Source organism: Artemia sp. Qi Xiang Cuo, chromosome 13 (assembly GCF_049724085.1).
Source record: "Artemia sp. Qi Xiang Cuo chromosome 13, ASM4972408v1, whole genome shotgun sequence".
NCBI classification, from domain to species: Eukaryota; Metazoa; Arthropoda; class Branchiopoda; order Anostraca; family Artemiidae; genus Artemia; species Artemia sp. Qi Xiang Cuo.
In genome coordinates, this window is record NC_142806.1 from 10,847,280 (window position 1) to 10,871,673 (window position 24,394).

Below are 24,394 nucleotides of genomic sequence, written 5' to 3' on the forward strand. Positions count from 1 at the left end.
GGGGTCTAGTTGACTTCCAATCACTTTCGACTATTAAAAAGGGCACTAGTCCTTTGAATTCCCAATCAAATGAGCCTGTTTTGAATTTTCTACGACAACGCCTTCTATAAAAACCTTATATGGCCCCATGGCATAACTTAAAACCCTTGCCCCGAGGGTTGTGGGGGAGTGTCCTCCTCAAAAAGATATTTTGTATCTGGAAATCAGCTACACTGAAAAAATGCCTATCTCAAAATTTTTATTGGATGTGTTTGGGGGAATGATGGGCGTGGGGGGGGGGCTAGTCGCCCTCCAATTCCTTTGGACTATTAAAAATGGCACTAGCCCTTTGAATTTCCAATCGAATGAGCCTGTTTTGAATTTTCTACGACAACGCCTTCTATAAAAACCTTATATGGCCCCATGGCATAACTTAAAACCCTTGCCCCGAGGGTTGTGGGGGAGTGTCCTCCTCAAAAAGATATTTTCTATCTGGAAATCAGCTACGCTGACAAAATACCTATCTAAAAATGTTTTGTGGATGTGTTTGGGGGAATGAGGGGCGGGGGGGGGCTAGGTGCCCTCCAATCATTTTCGACTATTAAAAAAGGCACTAGCCCTTTGAATTTCCAATCGAATGAGCCTTTTTTGAAGTTTCTACGACAACACCTTCTATAAAAACCTTATATGCCCCCAGGGCATAACTTAAAACCCTTGAACCGAGGGTTGTGGGGGAGTGTCCTCAAAAAGATATTTTCTATCTGGGAATCAGCTACGCTGACAAAATGCCTATCTCAAAATTTTGATTGGAAGTGTTAGCCCTTTTCGAAGTTTTTACGACAACTCCTTCGATACGAAGTGCCCGGGTATGGAGAAAAAAAAACACATTGTGCCCACATTGTTCTTTACTTAGGCAGCGCTAGCGTGCTGCCTATGAATGAGGTGTCTTATTGACAACTTTGTAAGCAATGTCTTTTGATTTAGTTTTAAGAAATATTGGGCCAATTGCTTAATTGTGGGGGGTTAAATACCCAATATCCCTAGAGACATAGTTACTGGATCATTCTACTATGCTAATGGCTGTCTCAAAATTTTGACAGAATGAGGTTGGTTTGTCATTGGGCTAGGGAGGACTGCAAGCTCCCAATCTCTTTTGACTTTTGAAAAAGGCAGTAGAACTTTTAATTTTCATTCAATTGAGCTCCTTTAAAAGTCTCAATGATATTTCTAGCTATTATACAGCGGCACTAGCTTCCATCGCTAACCCAATCACTAGCTCAGAGTTGGGGTCTTATAATATATATATATATATATATATATATATATATATATATATATATATATATATATATATATATATATATATATATATATATATATATATATATATATATATATATATATATATATATATATATATATATATATATATATATATATATATATATATATATATATATATATATATATATATATATATATATATATATATATATATATATATATATATATATATATATATATATATATATATGTGTGTGTGTGTGTGTGTGTGTGTGTGTGTGTGTGTGTGTGTGTGTGTGTGTGTGTGTGTGTGTGTGTGTATATATATATATATATATATATATATAGTACCGGGAGCTCGGCGGCTTAACGCAGAACCGGGCCCCGGTACTCGGCTCGCAGCCGGCTTCTATATATAGACTCACTGTTGCTTGTCGTCTAAACGCGGACAATTTGAGCCTTTTCTTGATTAATTAAAAAAATTCCACAAAACATGTTTTTCAAGGAAAAGTAAAGAACTCCATTAAACCAAAAATGAGCAAAAATCAAATTAAATAATTTACCAAGCGTGAGACTACCACAAATCAGCATCGATAAATAAATGAAACATAAAACGAACAGAAATTACAATAAATAACCGAGTCAAACTCAAAACAAGCAGAAATCAACATAAGAAGGGCTCAAAAACCCTATGCCTTGCCAAGACCAGAACATAATTTGCACTTTACTGAAAAAAATGTAAATGTTTTTACTTTTATAACTTTAAATCAAGTGATATTAACATTTTGATTACTAAATATCAGTTTATGTATATTAAACTGAAAATGTCCATTCATTTGTATTTTTTCCAGTAAGGTGCAAATTATGTTCTAGCCTTAGGAAGCCATAGGGGTTTTGAGCCCTACTCACGTTAATTTCTGCTCGTTTTGAGTTTAACTCGGTTATTTATTTAATTTCTGTTCGTTCTGGGTTTCATTTAGTTATCGCTGCTGATTTGTGGTAGTTTCACGCTTGGTAGATTATTTCATTTGTTGCCCTCTAATTACTTTCGACTATTAAAAAGGGCATCAGCCCTTTCTATTTTCAATCAAATTAGCCCTTTTCGAAGTTCCTATGACAACTCCTTCAACATGAAGTGCCCTGGTCTAAACAATAACAAAAGTAATACAATGTACCCACATCGATCTTTACAATAAAACGTCAAGACTTTCAATTACTTTCGACTATCAAAAAGGGCTCTAGGGCTTTCAATTTCCAATCGAATGAGCCCGTTTTGAGTTTCTACGACAACGTTTTCTATAAAAACACCTTATAAGCCCCCAGGGCATAAATTACAACCCTTACCCTAAGGTCTGTGAGGGTAGTTGTCATCCTCTAAGACCTAATTTCTAGAATGTTCAACTACGTTTAACAAAATGGCTATCTCAAAATTTTGATTGGAAGTGTTTGCGGAAATGGTGGTTATAGAAGGGGTGTTAGAGGACTACCAATCACTTTCGTCTACAAAAAGGACACTAGCCATTTCAATTTCCAATCGATTGAGCCCTTTTCTAAGTTTCTACGACAACTCTTTCGATACGAAGTGCCCTGGTATGGAAGAAAAAAATAATACATTGTGCCAACATTGTTCTTTACTAAGGCAGAGATATTGCGCTGCCGGTGATAGGGATATTAGAGTTCGACTCTAATATCTTTTCAAACTCGTGATACATTCCATTGTTTTTAACTTTTGGTAATTCATACTCATAAAAACTGCCAAGAATCTCTTCATCTTTTTTATCTAGTAAACGATACAGGTTTAGTTTCTAAAACTTTAGTTTAAGGTTTAGTTACAGGTTTAGTTTCTAAAACTTTAGTTTTAGGTTTAGTTACAGGTTTAGTTTCTAAGACTTTTGACACTTCAAAAAGCTCAGTGGACTATAAGTAATCTCCCTTTTCAAAAATATTACTAGTTCGATTGATTCAAACTGTGTCAACAACTGTCACCAAAACTGTCACCACATTAAATGTCTTCTTTTTCACTTGCCTTTCATGAGGAATATCGTTTAAGAAAAATGTCAAGGGTATCAAGGTCTCCTCGGTTAACTTCTAGAGAACTAACATTGGACAAGGGTCGATGAGGACGCTGATTATAAATCAACATGGTTGTATCTAGATCATGAATAAAAGTACCAGTATTTTTCAATGTACACTATCTTGAGATAAAAAGTCGAATAGTTCTTATCAATTGTTCAGCCAATGCCACTTTTATTGGACTATAACTATGATAGAGTAGTCTATGATATTTCAACAAAAACTTTTTTTTACATGTGGATTAACGAATTCATTACCTCGATCTGTTTGAATTTTCCTATAACAATCTTGTTAAAAAATGGATTCAAGAGTTTTAGCAACTTCATAACCTCACTTTGACCGCAATTGAACGGCATATGCATAGCGACCAAAATCACTGGTTGCAAGAGAAATATACTTGAATGGACTGTTGTGAAGCATTTGAACCTCGTCTACAATCAAAAGATCTAATTGTAATGCATGCAATGGGAAAAAGGCTTTAGTTTTTCGATAATGACCACCATGAACTCTATGCTTTCGATGAAGAGTGTAAATTTGTTCACTCTGTAAATACTCTGTTGCTAGCTTCTTTTGAAGTTCAGTGACTCGGCTTCCCGCTTCACCAACATTCTGATAAGAACGTTTCAAAACTAGAACCATTTAGAACTTAAACATATAGTGAAGTGACCACTACGATTTGACATACTGATTGGCGATAAGACTTTTTGGGAAGTTTGATGAGTTTAAAAATTTATATAAATGACTGTAAAATGATGAAAGTCTTCCACGACTCCAAATCAAATCTGATATCTAATCAATTAGACTGTAGGTCTTGCCATTGATTATAACCTCATTTTTTTTACCATCAAATCGTACATATTCCCTTTTAGCGAGATAGGTCAAGATTCTTTACATTGCTCGCGATACGATTGGGGTAACAGGTCTGCAAAACTTGCTAAAACTTTAGCCAATGGCAACGCTTCTTCTTGTTTTGGTGGTGAATTTTGAGGTTGGATACGATTAATGACATTTACTTTAAATAAACTTTCGCGGTAGGGTTTATGCAAGTCCAGTAGTCGAAGGGCATCTTGATGCAAAAGTAATTTTTCATCATCGACAATTGCCTCATTTGTTAATAAATTTACTAAGATTGTCATCAAAATGCTTTTTTGGTGAAAGGGCGAGTTCTATTGGTGTCAGCTTGTACGGTTTAGCCATCTTTTTTAGAGAAAACTGTTTATAAGTTCTGCAATTATTGGCAGTAACAATGTAAAGAAGATACCGCCCGCTTGAAGAAGCCGTTCTCTTTTAAAATTCCTTCTCTTATTTTTGGTTGCTAAGGCACGCACAAGAGAACGATCTTTTTCTGTTGCTTAACTACTTCTGACATTTGAACATTGCCTTCAGTTAAATTAGAACAAAGCTCAGGCAGAAGATTAATGAATTCTTTGTCAACCCCGTATTTAAGTATAGCCTTCCTAAGCCGCGGTTTTGAATTAACTAGGACGCAAAATAAATGTCTGTTTTCATGTAGTTTCCTCAGTATCATGATGGCAACTAATGGCCTTTTTTACTGTTCACTGTTAAATATATGGTAATTGCATTGTCAAAAATACCAGTGACTACACGTAAATCCTAGGGTGTGTTTTGATTGAGATCCAATATACTGTAACCATAGAATTTATTCATGGCCTGATTGTATGCCGAGAGTAGAAATTTCGGTTCACCAGGATATATTTGTTTGTTTAAAGTTATGAGTGAACTTGAATCACGAACAACCCGGCAGATGATATAGTAAGTATACGCCTCGTATACTTAAATTTGCTCTGATGAAAGAGATTTTGGAGAACGACGGTTACGGGAATTTTTTCATGATGAGATCGAACCATAAATAATTGTAACATTTTCCGAGAATATTCTACAATGGATTCAGCTAAATCAATAATAATCAACTTCGAGTTTGATTAAATAATATTAAACGCGTAAAGTCCCCAGGTGAATTTTGTGTCTGGTGCAGTCTTTATTTTATCATAAGACTCATGCCACACGCTATAGAAATAGTAAATGTTTTTCGGATTTTCTAAAAACATTTTATTTCGATTTTGAATTATTTTCATTAAAAATTTCGTTTTGACAGACATTGATAGTCCGCAAAGAAACAATCTGAAAGGTGTTTTAAGCTAATGCATATAAATCTTCTCGCTGTCAAAATACAACTAACTTAACCTCAATCTATTGAATAAATACTAATTCCCTATGCCACAAAACACAAAAATAAAATACGTGTTATCTTTAATGACAATAAATGCACTACAAATTTATTTTTAAACAAGATATTTAAATAGAACAAGCCCTTGGGAAAAACAACATATTTAAATAAAATAAGCACATGGGAAAAACAACATATTTAGAAAAAATAGGCACTTAAACATTAAAAGCACTTATAAGGGGTCCCCCACCCCCCGAAGGCGGAAACGGCCAATGCGGCGGCCGAAGACCCGGGCCGGCTGGCGGTACAGAGATAAAAGTAAATAATAGTATAATATTAAACACTTTTTATTTAAAGATATAGAAAAATACACTTGTATATGAAAAACAACTTCAACAACGATTCCGCCTGGCGCAAACACGCAACAAACTTATACCTAAAATACCGTCTGCACACACATAGACCTTATCCGATATTGTCTACATGAAATTATTCTCGACTCTAACCTTGTAGTTTTTAAATTTTTAAGAGCGAATCGCCATGACCTTCGCTCTTGGAACTAAATTATTCTATACATAGTTTCTATGCACCCTCTAGTCGAAATTTTCCTTCATAGTGCATAGGCACCCCCTTGCAGACTTTTCGGACTTCCTCATTGTGCATTTGCACAGAGTACACCTTCGGACCTGCAAGCACATCATGGAAATTAAAGTCGCTCCCCGTCTCCGATTCTAAAAATAATAATATTCGGATCGGCAATGATTCGTAGACATTCTTTTGGGTAGTTACAACGTCACAACTATTGCGCATATTCTCGAATATCTTACCAAAGGCCGAATTTATTCGGCCTTCCGAATATCTTACCGAATTTAAAATAGGCTTTAAGATCTCTTTTTCAACCTTCTTCTTTGCTTCAGAGCGTTTACTGACAAAGGTGTCAGGAAACGTCTTCATATAAGGCTTTTGATCGAATTGGAGGGCTCTAAGAATTTTGTTACCATGAAACCGTTGGCTAGCATCCACCGCAAAGAACATGGTGTAAATTAATATTCTGTTTTGGATGAAGGTCGGTAATAGGCTTTAGTTTTGATGGTGTCCAGGGCATACCCCTATACTCTACAAAAAAGAAATATTATAGGGACTCAGTGAGTCGTTAGACACCGGTCTGTTTATGCATGGGAAAACAAAATCCTTTACCAAATCAAGAAGTTCCACTGGTATTTAACCATCTATTAAAAAAAAACTCCTCGTGGTCCATTCTCCTCAACAGTAGCAATGCCAGGAAAATTTGGATTACAAGAATTGTCCAGCCATTTGTGATTCCCACACAGAAAAGATAGTAAGACATTGCCGACGAATAAAGGGAGTTCATATCAAGGAAAAACCGCATGCGACTTTTCGACCGGTGCGTTGTCCAGTCGGGTCGGTTTCTAGGATACGATCTACGTTAATGAAAAACCCACCCCACCCCGCGTGGATCTTTCTACAAATAAGTGCTGATTCACGTCGGTAATCAGACCTATTTTCTCTCTGCTGCTTTTAAGGATTGAATCCATCACCAAATGAGGAGTTGAAAAATAATACCCCAAATCCAGCCCAAATTCCTAATAGATCTTGTCTGTGTTTTAACATACGACAACCAACAACATCAATACATAACTTGCCAGGTATATTTTACAATAATCCTTCCCATTTTTACAGCCTCCCTTGGCCAAAACTTTTCAGCATACTCATAACCGGCAGTGGTGCATAGACGATCGTGAAGAGAGTCATAAAACGCTTCGATGGGCGGCAATTTTTCCTCGTGCAGCCTCGAGGCAAGTTGTAGTACTCATATGGGTAAGTGCCCTTATACGTCGGAAAATCGTGCATTTCATCATCTGGAAAACGTCGTTAAAGGAGGGGGAAACTATTAAAATCGTCACATTTTTGTACTTGAATTAACTGACTGGGGAACCTATCGGAATGTAGAAAACGGATCTTATTCAAGCACGTATTATCATTATCAAATGTTTTCCATTTGAAACTAGCTGCTTATCAGATGATTTTGCAGCTAAGACTAGCAGCTTCTCAGATGATTTGGGAATGATATTATAAGAAGAACCATCTACCCGCACGCCATCAAAAACTTCAACTTTCCGGTTCGTAAAGAAGCCATACCCAGTGCTTCACCGATTCAATGGACAGAGCTTTTACCTGAATATATTACACCCTTTTTATCTTTAAGTTCTCCCTCTTCAAATTTCGTATCATACTGTAACACTCTAAGACGAATCTTTTGATGCTTGTAAGCCCTATCCAAAATGTATATTCCTTTAAGTGTTACAGGATATTGCCCCTTTAAACAGTTAAAATCTACGTTTGGAAACTCTGCCCCCTCCTCACCTCCATTAACTGCCAAATTGTCCAAGTGTCTTACTAGCATCATCTTTCAGGAGTTTATGTCCTGCGACAATGACTGCTTATTTGAAGCACTATAGCCCCGTGTCGAAACGAAAGGGTTGAACACCTTGACAACCCCTTAAATGTGCACTATATTTTACATCCCCCTTCTCCCTCCCACCTCTTAAAACCAATTTCTTTTTAAATTTTGTTACATTTACATTCCAGTTTGGATGTAATGCGGGTACACTTCACCCGACTTTTCATTTAAATACATTTTTTGCACGATCGATGGGTTAATGCAATCCCTCCCACCCCTCCTGAATCGGTCGTTCAAGAAGGGGTCGAATCTTTCTTGCATAGGAGTGCACTGTCCGTAGGATCCGTCATAATATTACCAGCTGTAAGGGTTTTTAATGGATCCCCCAAACTCAGCCCTAAAGATATAAACATTACACAAGGCAGAATAATACAAGTAAAATCAGGCAATGTAGGGGGTGAACTGCTACCACTTTTTCCTATTCCCCCTGGTCTCCCTCCTCAAGGTCACTATCAGTGCTGAGGGAGCTGGTCGCCACCTGGTCTGCTCGCTGATTTCGGGCTCATTGGGTGATAGCTCATAATCCTCCCATTCGTAGTCCTGGTCAAGCCCAAAATCAGCTATGAGACCATCTAAATCGAAGATAGGGCGAACTACACTATTTGGAGTAACCCCCACACTATTAAAAGTTACCCCCCCCCCCTATTCACTTTCTGGGGCTTGTTTTGTCTCCATTAACGATTTAATACCATCGTTGAGATTGCAGGCCCCTTGAGTTGGCGAAAAATGTTGCTAGGTGAACCTAAAAACAATAGCAACTTATTTTCCCTTTGAAACAGTTGTAATTATAACCTGTAAAACATATATTCGGCTGCAAAAAGAATATATTATTAGTCCGTAATATTTTGAGGGACAAAGTCCCTCCATAAACTATCAAATTGTCTCAGTTCTTAAGCTGAAAAAGAAACCTACAATTCTATTCAGAGGACCGAACCTCTCCAACAACTATCCACTTATTAAGCTGACAAAGAAACCTATAGATCTATTTTTGAGGGGTGGGGCCCCCCTTTCTCCTCTAAACCGCTTCGAATAAGGTTCCCCACAACGTTGTCATTCCCTCTCCATTGAAATTTTCGTCACGAGTCTCAAGTAATTGCAATTTTTCTTACGTAGGTGTCCATTTGCGGGGTGGTGGTTGGTTCTTTGCCAAATCCATCTTCTTGCAATCGTTCAATCCATTTCAGTTCATTGTCGGCCAGTTCTGCTGGTATTTCAGCGGGAGCCTGTAAAAAGAATAATAACTTATTTTCCCCTTGAAACACTTATGATTACAACCTATAAAAAGAACATGTTAGCCTAAAAAAACAATATTATTATTAAGCTGAGGTCCATGGTTATCACCATTATACTCCTCGAGTTGGCGAAAATATCACTAGGTGAACCTAAAGCTACGATTCACACTATATTTTCTTTTGAAATGGTACAAATAACCGCTAAAAGAATATATATTATTTTAATCGTGGTGAAAAACCTATTTCTTTGAGGCTAGAGGCTCCACAAACTCCCCTTCCAGAGGCATCCAACAAGGGCTCCCTCCATATCTTATTACTTTTTCAGATCTCCGCCACGCGTAAAAACATATAAAAATACCTTTTTATATGCATAATTCGTTAATTTTCGCTATCTATGAGTCTTAAATAATTACAATATTACTTACGATAGGGTGATCCTCTACGCGTCTTCGCATTGCATGCTGGCCAGTAAAGGCTTCATATTCTCGCCTTAAACAGTGAGCAGTGAAGTGGTCGCATCTTCACCGCTTTGCAAGGTTGGACCAGCTCATACGCTAGGTTTTTTTGGGGGGAGGAAGCTCCTCCGGTTTTGGGTTCTGCTGAAAACAAACAAATTTTTGGTTTTCCAAATAAATTAACACTTAAAAATTCTAATTCCAACAAGTATTATGTTCCTTATTAAATTCACCTCTAATAAATCACCCCCTTTGCCCTCACATCCCAGGCGCTTTATCAAACTTCCTGGAATATACATTAAATTTTTAGTTCTCCTAATAGCTTACACTCGGTCTCCACCCTCCTTCCCTAAATTAACACTGACTACTCAAATTAGAGGTAGTTACATTTTCCATATGAAAATACTAATCATTGCTTCCTCCACTTCTCTCGCAAGCCAAAGATTTATTGTGGAAATAACTCGTCAATTTGATCCGATAAATACTTCTTTATTGTGAAACCGCCCGTAATGTATTCGGTCAAAAACTCTAAATAACATAAAAGAAATGCGATAGCACCCCGTTTTCACAATTATTTAACGGTATGCGTGATGATATCTGTTCACAATTAAGGTTTAATCCATATAGGAGCCGGATGGTGATCAACTTGTGTTTACCCACCTGTAAGAATCAGGAAGTATTTAAAAACAGGGAATATATATTTCGATGGTAAAGCATATTTTGACGGGATAGAATAAGATTACTATATCATCGTTAGAACTATGCAATGGCAGGGAGGTTAAGTATTTAGCTGTTAATTTTATATAGATAATTATATAAGCTACAATTTAAATATGCTCACCATATTTTTTGGAAGGGAGAGGGAGAGGGGAGGGGTGCCCCTATCCATAGTGTACTTCGAATCTTACCTGTTGGTATGCTCAGATAATATCCTTTTTAAAATTCCTTCTTTCACAACTTATCTTGAAAAGTGTACTGATGAACTTTCACGTTTGTATGCAAAACTTACACTCTGAAGAAATATAAAAATTGCCCGGTCCATTACCCAGTAAGAGAACAAAACAAAACCATGTACCGGGAAAATATACGGTGCGCTACAAATTTGAGAATCAACACACAGTTAGATTGGATAACGGGATTCCTTTATTATTGAAAACACTGAAAATCAATTTGAGAATAAATACATGTCTAGATCGCATAATGGGATACCTTTGTGTACTAGCTGCAATTAAAATATACATCTGTTATAACCTTGAGAATGCAAACATAGTCTCGTGTAACCTCCACCAAAAAAGCCTATGACATCTACATAAGTAAACATTGTAGTAGCATCTTGGAGAAGACCCCGACGGGAGAATGTAGTGAAGAAAAAGCAATCTCGAAGAAAAAAATATTTTGAACAAAAAAAAACTTGAAAAAACGTCTCGAAGAAACAACTCTTGAAGAAAAAAATCTTGAAGAAACTCTGCCAAATATCCAGTAGCTTAAAAAAATGCCAACACGGGGATTCGAAGGGACAAGGGCGTCGTCGGAAACCTTATGCCTCCACTACTAGTGTAAAGAGGGCAGCTTTGAATAGATTGGGATGGAGGAGGAGCGTGCGTGTCTGTGCTGGAATCAGGCGGTTTAGTGCTACGGTGAGTTTTTAGTAGTAGCATTTTAAAATACACCGAAACGTTGCAAAAAAGCTTCAACTAAACTCCATTAGCATCATTAGTTACTGTAATTCCAGAAGTAGCATATAAAAAGCGCCTTCCGGATAGATAAATATCCACTTTAACTTACCTTTAAGGTGAATCTTCTTCATTTTGATGCTATTTTACTATCTTAAACAATGCTAATATCTTTCTCAAGATCTGGTGTTTTTAGTGATAAATTCCATTTTTATACTCCTAAGCATGGTCAAAAATATGTACGATGTATTTTCTTTCAAAAATACTATTAGTAATTAAATAAAAAATAAATTGTCATACCTAATCTACGGTATTATTTAAAAAGCTCTGTTTCAAGATGATGGAAACACATGAAAATATGAATAGCATATAGTTTGAAACAGCTCAGTTATTTAAATTAAACGTATAAACTGGACCGAGCGGTCCTAGCCAAGCGGTTGGTGCGCTGGATTTGGAACCCTTTGTCCGATGGGCGAGTGTTTGAATCCTAGTGCATCCAATTATTTGGTTTGGGATGGCGGTCAGTGACGTGACTCTGTAAGCTCAGCCATGGCAAGATAAAGTGCGATTGGATCCAATTGGACCCCGCATTACTGTTAAAAGGAAAATTAAAAACTTTAAATTTAAAGCTAATTGCTTTTCACGATAATGGGTAAATTATGAATTATTCAAATAATTAAAAATATATCTATTTACTTTTCGCCTAGGACGGCTAACCCTATTGATTATTCAACCGACATAATCTTATCACTGCTTTCCAGAATCTTTGTCTCAATGATTTACAACTCTTTAAAAACCAGACAAAGAGTTTGAAATATAGATCTTTCTGCCAATGTTAGTTCGTATTCAGAACATTATACTATTTTAGTAAATGTCAAAAATTCTCTCGCAAGTCGTGGTAAGGAATCTTATTTGAACGTGTTTTGTTTAGTTGAATCTAGATCATCGATAGCGTTAAATCAACTGAATTGATATCAACTGAACATCAATATCGTAAATTCGAAAGCCGGACTGTGAGTTAATATATTTTATTTTGCTATAAGTGTCTAAAATTTAAAGGGATTTCGAGAAGCAACTCGTCCTATAATGAAAGTTTTATTTTACAATGACTATTATAAAATCAAAGCATGGCACCTATTCAAAAAGGAGGGGGTCTCATAGTAAATTTGGAGATATTTCCATTACTGGAATTAGGTGAACATACCACTAGATACTTTTTTATTCTCTTTCTGAATATTAGTTATTATATTTGGAAACTAAATTATAGCCCATTTATGGACATTTTTCTCTTGATCTTTGGCTATAGTAAAACGGTAGAATATTGGTTAAAAACTTCAAAGTTCAGAATAATTCCATTTTGTTAAAGTTATATAATTCACAGGTCTTGATTATGATCAAATCGAGTAAATAATTTATAATCATTAGAAAGTAAGCCAAAATTAAACCGTAAATCGTAAATTGAACCAATTCTGCAGAGAACTTCGTAGACCACACTGCTTTTCTATTTACGAGAATTTAAGAGATAAAAATGGATTTTCTAAAGTTGTGACGAAATCAAGATATTAGAAACAATAGTATTAAAAAACTGGTGGTAGAAATCAGCTTCCCCTTCAAAACTCTTCCTATATATATTATTCTTATTCTAACAATTGCAGCTTCCCACCATTCCCTAATAAAGCCAAATTTAGCAATAAACTGCATACAAAGTCGGGGAGTAGGGTATTAAAATAGAAGCAACCTCAAAAATATATTCACAAAAAGGGACTCTGATACCTGATATCTGTGTTTGAAGATTAACCAAACAGATCGTGGTAATGGACAGTAATTATTGGGCGACTCAATCCAATAATAACGAAAACTCTAAAAAAGAAATTTTGGCAAAACTAGAACAACCATATCTCTAAATGTATCATGTCTAATATAACCTGTCAGAAGTTACGAGCATCAGAAAATTTGTGTTATTTTCAAAAAAGGGGCTAAACAGTCCCCGAGTATCAAGAGATCTTAATTAAAATCACGCCATCAGGTCCACTATAGTAGAGAACCGTGTTGTCGAGGTTTTAAGCTGTTATCTAAAAATTTGAAATTTTGTATTTTCTACCAGAATAAAGATCACGGAGGCGTCGATCTGCATTTGAAAGGCCCCAGCATTACCCTTAAAATGAACAAAAAAAAATCGAAAGTTTGAAAAATTAATTAAAAACACTCGAAAGCAATGAAATTTATTTTCGATTCTGTTTCTTAATGAAAATCAAACAATCAGATTCACTATATCAGAAACCAAATTGTAGAGTTTTCAAGCTCCTTTCTAGAAAAAATGTAAAATTTTGTATTTTCTACCAGAATTTTGAAATGTTTTTCCTTCATAAATTTTTGAACATACATTTCAAATGTCTAAATTTTTATCAGATACTAATAGAGCACCGGCATTTCCAAACTTGTTTATTACCCTCCGAAGATTCTTAACTATTCCAGTAAGCGCTGCTTCTGGAGAAAGATCATATTCCAGTAAGCGCTGCTTCTGGAGAAAGATCATATTCCAGGCTAAAATTTATAAAAGAAACTATCTGAGATCGACTATGGATCGGAATAGATTAAACAGTTTAGCAATTTTGTCGATGGAAAAGGAAGAGTAAAGGAAATTAGATTTTCAAGCAACTTTTGAAAAAAATTACAGACAAAAACTGAGAAATATGTAAACTCAAATAACCATATTAGTTGTGTAAAATTTCGTTCAATAAAAGTTTTTGTATTTTCAACATTTTTATTTGTGTAGAAGTTTAACAATCTTCTGATCCATGGCATTTGATAAATGTATATATATATATATATATATATATATATATATATATATATATATATATATATATATATATATATATATATATATATATATATATATATATATATATATATATATATATATATATATATATATATATATATATATATATATATATATATATATATATATATATATATATATATATATAGCACAGGGAGAGCGGCGGCTTCATCACCGGACCCCGGCACTCGGCACGTTTCTATATATGGATTCGCATTGTCGCTTGTCTTCTAACCGCAGACAATTTATGCCTTTTCTTGATGTCAGGACGTCACCACAGGTTCGATAAAGCCACCCTACAAAAAATATGTATTCTTTCTTTAAGTCTTGACCTATTTAAATCGTTTGTGTGGCCAGTCATCGCTGTTCCTTGTTTTCCAAACATATATTTTATTGTCCATTTTTGTTCATCTTTACCTCAGAAAGCTTTTGCTTTAGCAGTTTAGATTCATACATCGTCTCATTTAATTTCTTAAGGCGTTATAGATAGCAAATACGTTTCAGCCACGTCTTACAAGCAATTTATTGAAACCTCCGCTTTGAATACTTTTCCTCTGAAACACCGTTTCTGGGGCCGGTTTGTCGATGATGTTGTTTCTGTGTGGGATCATGGAGAGATAGAACTTAACACTTTTCTGACTCATCTTAACACTTTGGATTCGAACCTTCAGTTCACCTTAGAACTAAAAGATAATCTTAAACTGCTTTTTCTAGACGTCTTAATCTTCAATAAATCTCTCAGTCTTGAATTTTCGTTTTATAGAATCTACGTTAATCGATGTTTTTCACAATCTAATCTACATTTCTCACTGGCTTGTATAATCCTCGTTTCTCTGTTCTTTACTGTTATTTTCGATTTTTTTTTTAACATATACGTACATCTTTTCCATTTTCCAACCACAGATCATTAATCAGAATTTCGTTTACAATTCAATGTGAATCTCACTGTCGGTTTTTCCAAGTCTTTTTCTTTAGCTGTTGCGATTTGCTTTAGCTGCCCTTATTGGTCTAGTTTTAAATGACGGTCCAGGTTGTAGATTTGTTAATTGTTCAGGTGGCGGGACAAATCTTCTTTTTCTTCCAACGAGTTATGATGAATTATATCATTTTATATAAACATATATACATATACATATAGATGATATATATATATATATATATATATATATATATATATATATATATATATATATATATATATATATATATATATATATATATATATATAGTATATATATATATATATATATATATATATATATATATATATATATATATATATATATATATATATATATATATATATATACAGTACGGGGAGCCTGGGGGCTTTGCCGCAGGGCCCCGGCACTCAGCACGCTTCTATATATGGATTCTTATTGTCACTTGTCTTCTAAACGAAGACGATTTGAGCCTTTTCTTGATGTCATGACGTTCAAATGGACCTTAAATTAGAAGTAGTGCCTTTGTTAAATAACTATTTTTTATTGGACCTTTAACTTTTGCCTCGCCTTGTCTTTTGTCATTATAAAAGACATATGGCCGAAACTTGGCTTCTTTTAATTGCTCAGGTGGTGGGAAAAAGAACTTCTTCTTTTGCCACTGCCTTTCGTTTGTCATTATGAAAAACATATCGCCGATGCTTCGTTTCTTTTAATTGTTCAGGTGGTGGGATAGAAACTTTTCTTCCATTTTCTTCCAACGATTTATCTAGTCCAGGTTTTTGATTTTCAAAGGTATGGTTGGCATTGATGACCTTATCCATGTCAAAATCCATAACCCAACCATCATCGCTATCGTTTTCAATTTATTTTGTTTGTTTTACCTCGGCGCTTTTCTTTCGTTATTATGAAATACATATCGCCAAAACTTTGTTTTTAACAAAGGTATGGTAGGCACTGATGACCTTATCCATGTCAAAATCCCAAACCAAAACATCAGCGCTATCATTTTCAATTTTGACACGTTTTGATTATCGCTGTCCAGGTTGATTTTTATTGACTCGCTCACATGCTCGATGTCACATTTCTTCTAACCGCATGTTGTCTTTGCTGTTCATTTTTGGCTTGCTCACATGCTCAGTGTCGCATGTCTTCTAACCGAATGTGTCTTTGCTTTCACTTTCATTTTTGACACGCCACCGCTGTTCTTCTAACCGCGTGTGTATTTGCTCTTCATTTTCATTATTGACTCGCTCACATGATCGGTGTCACATTTCTCCTAACCACGTGAGTCTTTGCTTTTCATTTTCATTTTTACACGGCACCGATTTTCTTCTAACCATGTGTGTTTTTGCTCTTCATTTTCATTTTTGACTCGCTCACATGCTCGGTGTCACATTTCTTAAAACCGCGTTTGTCTTTGCTCTTCATTCATTTTTGACACGCTCTAGTTGTCGTTTTGCATATATTCTAACCGTCAGTCTCTTTGCTCTTCATTTTCATTTTTAACACATTTTTGGATTTTGATTACTTCAGACAATAAGCAATGGCCTTTGCTTTAGCTGCCCGTATTGGTATTGTCACTATTGATGGTGCAAATTTTCGTTTTATGGGGCTTCCAACAGACATTATATTATATAAATAACTGATGTATTGCAAACACAACTCTTATTTATGCTATGCATGACTTCATATAAGAAAATGTTTATGCGATGTCATATATGATGTCATAAGAAATGCTTATATGATGTACTAACATAGTCCATGACGTCATTTGCAAAAACTTAAATTAATGCTCTTACCAAATTTTCTCAGACTTCTGACAAATCTAGATCGTTTTTTTCTACGAGAATATCCTAAGATACAAATTTTTCCGAAAAATATAGAGCCGTTTTCGAGAAAAAATACATAAATATATATAAAATTATCCGGCTCCTATCCCCCCATTGCGCTTTCTGGCGAAGGGCCTTAAGATGGAGATCAGCACCACCGGTTTGGACTTAAAGGGTCTACTGCCGCATCCTTTACACTTTTACCTTTACAAACCGGATTCTATTTACGTCATCTGATTTCTTCAAAACTTAGGTTTCAGTATTTTTTTTTCCGAAAACGGCCTCTGTTGACACGACAAACTTTATTTTTAGTCAGATTACGACTTATAAAACCAAAAATACTAACGGGGAATTAATAGTTTTGATGTGGAAGTCAATTCCTAATGGGGTAGTCTTAGTACAAATTGACTTGAATGCTTCGTTGACGGCTCAAGAAAAGATGCATCTAAGTAAAGGGAGAAAGAAGGGAGAAAATGTTTAGCCTCTCCCCACGGCGGGTGGGTCTCTAATCACTTTTGGCTTATAAAATAGGACTAGAACTCTCAATTTCTGACGTAAGGAGCACCCTCCACAGCTTCTGTGACCATGATGTTGAGGATAGGGCAGTCCCCCTCCTATTCAGAATGCTCATTTTGGGGTTAAACTTTATTCTTGGCTTTCATAATAACAGCGTAGACCAGAAATATTCACAGAAATCAAGAGAACCCCACCACCAGAGAAGACAACCCACACCCAAATAAAATTCTTGGTTACAGCCCTGGGGATTATACATCAATTTCTAACTCCACCTTCCCCTCGTCCGAACTAATCTTGTATCATACAGTTCGTGCTAACGAACAGTCAGTAAGAAACAACTTGGCTCAACAGTAGGCAGCTCGAATCTCGGATTTTGATATCAATAGACATCGGATATCGGAGACGGACTCTGATATCAATAGACACATCAAAAGAATAATCTGATCATGCTTATAAGATGATCATTTTTATTCCAAATATAAGTTTACTACTACCTATCAAAAGCTAAGAGCCTGAGAAAATTTACATGGTTTTTGAAAAAGGGGGAAAACATCCCCTATTAGTCAAGGAATTTTGATGAATATCACATCAGATTCATCACATTATAAAACCCTTCTGTAGAAGTTTCAAGCTCCTATAAACGAAAATGTGGAATTTTGCATTTTTTTTTTTTTTTGGCCAGAAAATAGATAACGCATGCGTGTTTATTTTTCTCATTTTTTGTTTTTTTTTCCAGAGGTGATCGTATCGAAATAATGGTGTTAGAAGATCAATAGACAATGCATGTCCAGGTTGATTTTCATTGACTCGCTCACATGCTCGATGTTACATTTCTTCTAACCGCATGTTGTCTTTGCAGTTCATTTTTGACTTGCTCACATGTTCGGTGTCGCATGTCTTCTAACCGCGTCTGTCTTTGCTCTTCATTTTCATTTTTGACACGCCGCCGCTGCTCTTCTAACCGCGTGTGTATTTGCACTTGTTTTTCATTTTTGACTTGCTCACATGCTCGGTATCGCATGTCTTCTAACCACGTGTGTCTATATATATATATATAATATATATATATATATATATATATATATATATATATATATATATATATATATATATATATATATTAATTCTTACTGTTGCTCCTCTTCTAACTGCATATTTCATTTATAAATCGATGTGATCATGCCTGTCACGCATATTTTAACCGCCAATTTCTCTCTCAGTTAATTTCGTTTGGGATTGGTTGTGATACTTGTTGTCGCATCTCTTCAAGCCGCACATCCCGTTTGTCATCTATTTTCGTGCATCATTACATAACACAATTTTCCGTTCCTTTTACTGTTTGCAGTAATTCAAAACTATTTTTCAAGAAAGAAAATGTATATACATACATAGATAAATAAATACAAAGTTGCTCGTTTAAAGGGAGTATATGTACATTCGTTATTCTTTACCTTTCAATCCTAGGGTGTCAACTATGCCATTTCAATTCAGATAAACAAATTCAGTGTGAGTTCAATTTCTCTTTTCTGCTTACGTATCGAAGAATCATCCGTTTTATAGGATTTATTTTCTTCGAGGGCTCGTTGTTACTTCTCATCTAAACGCATATATCATTTACGATATTCGTTGTGATGCTGGTTTTAACATGATCTAATAGCTGATATTGTTTGCGCTTCATTTTTGAGCATAATTACCACAAAATTTTTCCATGGTTTTTACTGTAGTTGTTGGGATTCTTTCAAAATCAATAAATCAAATCATTCAATCATTATTTAAAAAAAAAAATTGACTTTCACGAAAGATGGAAATATAAACAAATAATACAGTTTCATACCTATAATTCTCATCTGTTTCACTCCATTAATGAGCCTATTCATCGATTTCAAATTAGGCTTGTCTAAATTTTCTTTTTTCATTAGAATTTAATTTTTCCTAGAATTTAATGCCTGAAGTGCAATAGAACTCAACCCACATTACAGGAAAAATTTGAAAAAAAAAATGTCCTTCTATAAACAAACAAAAACTTTTGACTCTAACTGAAAAAAAAAAAAAAATCAGGACTTTTAGTCAAATTAATGTTCTATACCATGAAATCACATTACATAAAAAGAATATATAGTGTAACTACCAAATATATTATAAACTTCTGGTAAACAGAATATACCAGTTTTTGCTTGTTTCAAGATCGTAACTTACTATCAAGAATTCACGATAACAATAAACAGATATGTCTTCATTTATAAAGAAACGTAAATACTTTAGCTTTAAGCTTTATGTTCTAGCTTTTAGAAAACAATCTTGACCAAACATCTTTCAATTGAAAATTTGAAGCGTTCCTCCTAGATCAAAAAAACAGTAGAGTATTTAGAACAATAGAATGATGCTACTTAAGAGTAGATTAAATATATATTACCACTTGTCCTTTAAGTTTTTCTAATATGCTATTGTTTAAATATATTTGATTGTACCTAAACAAACATTTGAGTATATACCTTGACTGTAAAAAGATGTGGCACCTGATTCCTGGGTGTCAGGTTGAAATTTACGAAGTCCTGAGAAGCCAGGAAAATTAACCAAAGGAACATCTTCACCATTAGGAAACAAAAAAAGGTTTGGAATGGCTAAGACCTCCTCCTTGTAACTTGGTAAAACATCTTCAACTCCTAAAACAGAATATAAATTAAACTGACATAAAAAATTTAATAAAAATTTTGAAAGTAAGCCTGAGGATATCAACATGAAACTCTCAGTACAATTATTCCAACGACTACTTATACTATTACTGCTACTGCTACTGCCACTACTTGTGACTACAACTCCATGTTTTGTTGGGTAATAATTCCCCCCCCCCCAACAAAATCCTAAAATTCCAAATAAAACTTAATTCTTGCCCTTAAAGACTAAACTTTATTTCTAGTTTAAATTCCAGCTTATGATGTTCCTATATTAGAAATTAGAACGATTCTGAGAATAAAACTTTCAGCAATACACAAAAAGCATATAATACATCCAGTGACAAAATTTTAAACTTCTACCAACCTAAACCAAGTTTTATGGGTTTTTAAGGTTAGATAACATTTGATATATAACCCTAATCTTTTGACACAAGCTAAAGAAATTTTAATGTTTCAAGCTGTAGCTAAGGGTATCGCGGAGGGAGATATTTTGGCTTTTCTACCTCGTTATGTCATAGCAATTTTTTTTCTATTTCTAGTAGAAATTTCAGTTTAGGGGTGTATGACTATCTTAGAAATTAATGGAGTTAGGAGAATGAACCTCCAAGGAATGGATCCAAATCCTCAATGATCTCCTGCGAAATTGTTCAGAAGCGGCTGCCCGTCTCCTTCTTCCTTCAAAGATCACAACTATGGTAACCTTTTACTATCTCTGTCTTATTAAAGTAAAACCTAGGGTAATGAATCTACCGTCCAAATGAGGAACAAGGAAATGTTTTGAGCCTCTTAACTTCCCTCAATACTGATTTGGAATACAAAATTTTTAAAAAGTGTAAACCAACTTCTTAAATTTAGAATAAAACCCTTGACATGACTTTAAATATTATTAAAGCCATTTCGGTCCAAGGAATGGATACAAATCATCAATGATCCTCAACAAAATTGTTCAGAAGGATCTACCCCGCCTCCTTCTTTCTTCAAAGGGAACAGAACTATGATAAATTTATACATTCTCTGTCATATTAAAATAAAACCTTGAGTAAATAATCTACTGTCCCAATGAGGAACAAGAAAGTACCTTAAGCCTCTTAAACCTCCCTCAATCCTGATTTAGACTATTAAGTTTTAATCCTGACTTTGACTATTAAGTTTTAAAGAATTGTAAATCAACTTTTCAAATTTAGAATAAAGCCCTTAATATAGCTTTAAATACTACTGAAAACATAAGAGCGATATTTTCAAAAGTAGAATCCATGAAAAAAAATAGTCCACAAGTAAAGTTTTTGTCAAATCGTTGACAGTGTGCACCTAGCGCAGTTCCAATCTTTTCAGCGCTAAGAACTAAGAATTGAGAGAATATAGTAGCTTGGCAACGCCTTCTAATGGTAAATCTAGGTCCTAAATTAGTCCTGACATCTAGTTTATCAAACTCAGCTATTTTTCAAGTTAGCTAGTGCCTTAAGCTTGTTAAAATTTATTATATTTGTATATTTTTGTTGTATTCACACATCTGGATGATATTATTAGTAATGATGGCTGATACATAGAAGATGTAAAGTTAGAACAGCCATGGCTGAGTTCGGAATATAAGTTTGTAAACCAAGATTAGAATATTTGAATTTAACATGATAAAATTGATCATGTATGGTTCTAAATAAGAGGGTATGAGTGCTTAGGAGGAGAAGAATAATATATTATACTTTTTCCAAAGGAATTTCTACTGATAATTTTGGGTATCCATTTGATTTATGGTATGTCAAACAACAACACGTGCAAGAAATGAGGTTCTATACTACTTTCTAGGGCTATGGTAAGACAAAGGTTGTAATGACTAGGACATTTTCTGCATACGAGACATTTACAAAGATTCTGCTTTTTGGACATCCACCAAGAGTCAAACACAAAGCAGGATGTTCCAACTTGGAATGACAAGAAGGCATAAGGAAAGATTTAAGGGAAACTGGAAATTTTGGGGAGGGAGCAAAGAGGCAAGCTTTGAATGGATTGAGGTGGAAGATTATCTGCAGCTGTGTTGGCTTTTAGGCGGCTTGGTGCCGGTGTGAGTTGCTAGTAGTAGTATTAGTAGTGTTTCTCAACTTTTTTAGATCCGTACAAATAATATTTGATATACATTCAATTGTAATTTAAAGAAGCAAAAAGCTAAATTAAGAAATCTACACTAAGGTTGTGACTTTGCTACAGAAGTCTGAGCAATAAACCTATAATATATCACTCAGTTCGAGCAAAGTAATTATGTTACTTTAATAATCACGGAAGGGGACTGGATTTTCAGGAAGGCAGTCATGATATTTAACCATAACACAAAATAAAGAATCAAAGGGCACTTATTTATTTGACCAGCATATTCTCTTAAAAAAAATGACAATATATATATATATATATATATATATATATATATATATATATATATATATATATATATATATATATATATATATATATATATATATATATATATATATATATATATATATATATATATATATATATATATATATATATATAGTATATATATATATATATATATATATATATATATATATATATATATATATATATATATATATATATATATATATATATATATATATATATATATATATATATATATATATATATATTACCAAATCTTAGTTACATTGTTTTATTCTATAAGTCAGATTATAACATTTCCTTCTATCATTATCCCCTTTTTAGAATTATTTAATAAATTGTGGTAAACATTTCAATCAATCAGTGACAAAAGTTGAGGCAAGGCAGCAGATAAAAATTCAACAAAGAACCTATAATGAATCAGAAGACTCAATTAACGTGGATATTAACGAGATCTAATTCATAGTTACATTGTTTTATTCTATAAGTCAGATTATAACGTTTCCTTCTATCAGTATCCCCTTTTTAGAATTATTTCATAAATTATTGTGGTAAACATTTCAATCGATCATTGACAAAAGTTTGAGGCAAGGCAGCAGATAACAATTCAACAAAGAACGTACAATGAATCAGTATACTCAATTAACGTGGATATTAACGAGATCCAATTCATAGTTACATTGTTTTATTCTATAAGTCAGATTATAACGTTTCCTTCTATTATTATCCCCTTTTTAGTATTATTTCACAAATTATTGTGGTAAACATTTCAATCAATCATTGACAAAAGTTAGAGGCAAGGCATCAGATAACAATTCAACAAAGAACCTGCAATGAATCAATAGACTCAATTAACGTGGATATTAACGAGATCCAATTCATAGTTACATTGTTTATTCTACAAGTCAGATTATAACATTTCCTTTAATTATTAATCCCTTTTTAGAATTATTCCACAGATTATTGAGGTAAACATTTCAATCAATCATTGACAAAAGTTTGAGGCAAGGCAGCAGATAACAATTCAACAAAGAACCTGCAATGAATCAGTAGACTCAATTAACGTGGATATTAACGAGATCCAATTCATAGTTACATTGTTTATTCTATAAGTCAGATTATAAAGTTTCCTTCTATTATTATCCCCTTTTTAGAATTATTCCACAAATTATTGTGGTAAACATTTCAATCAATCAATGACAAAAGTTGAGGCAAGGCAGCAGATAACAATTCAACAAAGAAACTAATCTGAATCAATAGATTCAATTAAAATGGAAATCAATTATTAGAGCTTTATACGGGACTCCAGGGGGGGGGGGTTGCCTTTCTGAAAAACAAAATAAAACTTCCAATTTACCTTAACATAATCATAAACACTTATTTATCTTATTGAAAAAGTGTATCAATTGATTTTTCCCCACTCCCCGATGGGTATACATGCAATGACAAAATGAAATATTCAATGAAATGTTGTTCATTCAAATGTTCAAATGTGCAATGACATGTTGCATTGCTTTTAGCGTAATTCTTTTTGTCCTACATCTTGTTTAGCATTTGTTGTTAAATCGCAAACAATAAAGACACACTATTGAAAATACAGTGACCAATTCAAATCCTTCACATGTTTTTCTTTTTAGTATAACTAAGATGAAAACGTAACACTAAAATCAATATCAAAATTCTAACTTGATGTGTCAAAAACGTTTATTGGACATGTAGGTATAAAAAAAAACAGCAGAAATTGTGCAAAAAATATATATCATGCAGATCTAGAACGTACAGATTTCATTATTACTTTAGCAAGAAAGGAATTGCCAGTAAGCGG

The 24,394-nt window shown here is 34.1% G+C and overlaps 1 protein-coding gene across 1 annotated transcript in view; it reads right to left on the reverse strand.

The window, feature by feature from the left end:
* Positions 1-8,707: 8,707 nt before the first annotated feature.
* LOC148944941 (uncharacterized) overlaps positions 8,708-24,394 on the reverse strand; it is a 39,856-nt gene continuing 24,169 nt past the window's right edge. The window contains exons 5-6 of the mRNA XM_089099545.1: positions 19,993-20,163; positions 8,708-9,229 (exon numbers count right to left, since the gene is read on the reverse strand). Of these exons, the coding sequence (XP_088955671.1) occupies positions 9,219-9,229; positions 19,993-20,163 (182 nt within the window). The 3' untranslated portion in view covers positions 8,708-9,218. The remainder of the gene's footprint in view (positions 9,230-19,992; positions 20,164-24,394) is intronic.